Genomic DNA, 1377 nt, shown 5'->3' with positions numbered 1-1377 from the left:
CCCAGTTTTCCCAGAACCATCCGTAAAGATGGTGGGTCCTTGCACCGGCACTCGACTACTTCTCGGCCGCAAGGAAAGTATGGTCGATTTTGCCAACTGCAGTAATTTATGGCTGGGCAGATGGTAAGTGATCTGCCCTGAAAAGTTTTGCAGCGCGCTTTGCAAAGGAGCACCATGGATAAGGCTCCACTCAAAGTATTCCCTCGAGACTGGAATGACAATTACTTCAGGATCCGCAACCATCAGTTGCAAACACCATTGATGGCATTTGATCAGAGAAGCGACCAATTCAAACACTGTGGTCACAGTCCTTTTCGGCCGATGAGGCAAAAAGACCCATTCTAGGATATGCAAAGGATCAGGCCATTGTGCATTCCACTGACCAATGATACTTGCAGGATGGAGGTCTGGAATAGTAATGAAAACAGTGATAGCAATGGAGGGATCCATTCGATAAACCTGACAAGCAGAAACAGCCCGTTGGACCTCCTGCAGCGCTTGTCACGCTTCCGGAGTCAACTCCCGAGGTGAATTCAGATCAGGATCCCCTTTTAACGTATTAAAAAGCGGGAAAAGTTGCTTTGCAGTTAGACCTAAATAAGGTCGTAACCAATTGATGACACCCAACAGCTTCTGAGCATCATTCAAGGTTTTAATCGAATCCGGGAATTGCACCTCTTGGCGTTGGATAGTTTGGTCCAAAATTTTCACTCCTAAATATTTCCAAGGAGGATGCTGTTGAACTTTCTCCGGAGCTACCTCTAATCCATAGGCATGCAGAGCAGCGAGCAGCTGAGGCTGTATTCTCAGCAGCTCATCCCGAGTGGATGCTGCCACCAGGATATCATCCATGTAGTGGTAGCAGCGTGCATCAGGAAACTGCTTGCGAACTCCGGCTAAAGCTTGGGCGACATACCACTGACAGATAATTGGGCTGTTCCTCATCCCTTGAGGGAGGACCTTCCATTGGTATCTCTTAGCAGGTTCAGCATTGTTAATGGCAGGCACAGTAAAGGCAAATTTTGGTTTGTCATCAGGATGCAAAGGAATTGTGAAAAAACAATCCTTTAAATCAATGATCAGGATGTCCCACCCCGTAAGAATCATGGTGGGAGAGGGCATGCCAGGCTGCAATGCCCCCATCCCTTCCATTACTGCATTAACTTTCCGGAGGTCCTGCAATAACCTCCATTTCCCTGATTTCTTCTTAATTACGAAAACAGGAGTGTTCCAGGGGCTAGTAGAAGGTTCAAGGTGCCCCTGTTGTAACTGTTCCTGAACCAGCTGATGAAGGGCGTCTAACTTCTCTTTTGGTAGGGGCCACTGCGGCTCAAAGACTGGTGTGTCAGTCAACCACCGCAAAGGCAGTGTAGGATG

At 47.9% G+C, this 1377-nt stretch overlaps 1 protein-coding gene across 1 annotated transcript; it reads right to left on the bottom strand.

Moving 5' to 3' along the window:
- Positions 1-486: 486 nt before the first annotated feature.
- LOC108446818 (endogenous retrovirus group K member 18 Pol protein-like) lies at positions 487-1371 on the bottom strand. Its single transcript, XM_017734609.1, has one exon. The coding sequence runs from the start codon at positions 1150-1152 to the stop codon at positions 502-504; it is 651 nt and encodes a 216-aa protein (XP_017590098.1). The 5' UTR covers positions 1153-1371; the 3' UTR covers positions 487-501.
- Positions 1372-1377: the final 6 nt, after the last annotated feature.

Source organism: Corvus brachyrhynchos, unplaced genomic scaffold (genome assembly GCF_000691975.1).
Source record: "Corvus brachyrhynchos isolate BGI_N302 unplaced genomic scaffold, ASM69197v1 scaffold94, whole genome shotgun sequence".
NCBI lineage: Eukaryota > Metazoa > Chordata > Aves > Passeriformes > Corvidae > Corvus > Corvus brachyrhynchos.
The sequence above is the reverse complement of the archived record's forward strand: the minus strand, read 5'-3'. Positions and strand labels throughout refer to the sequence as shown.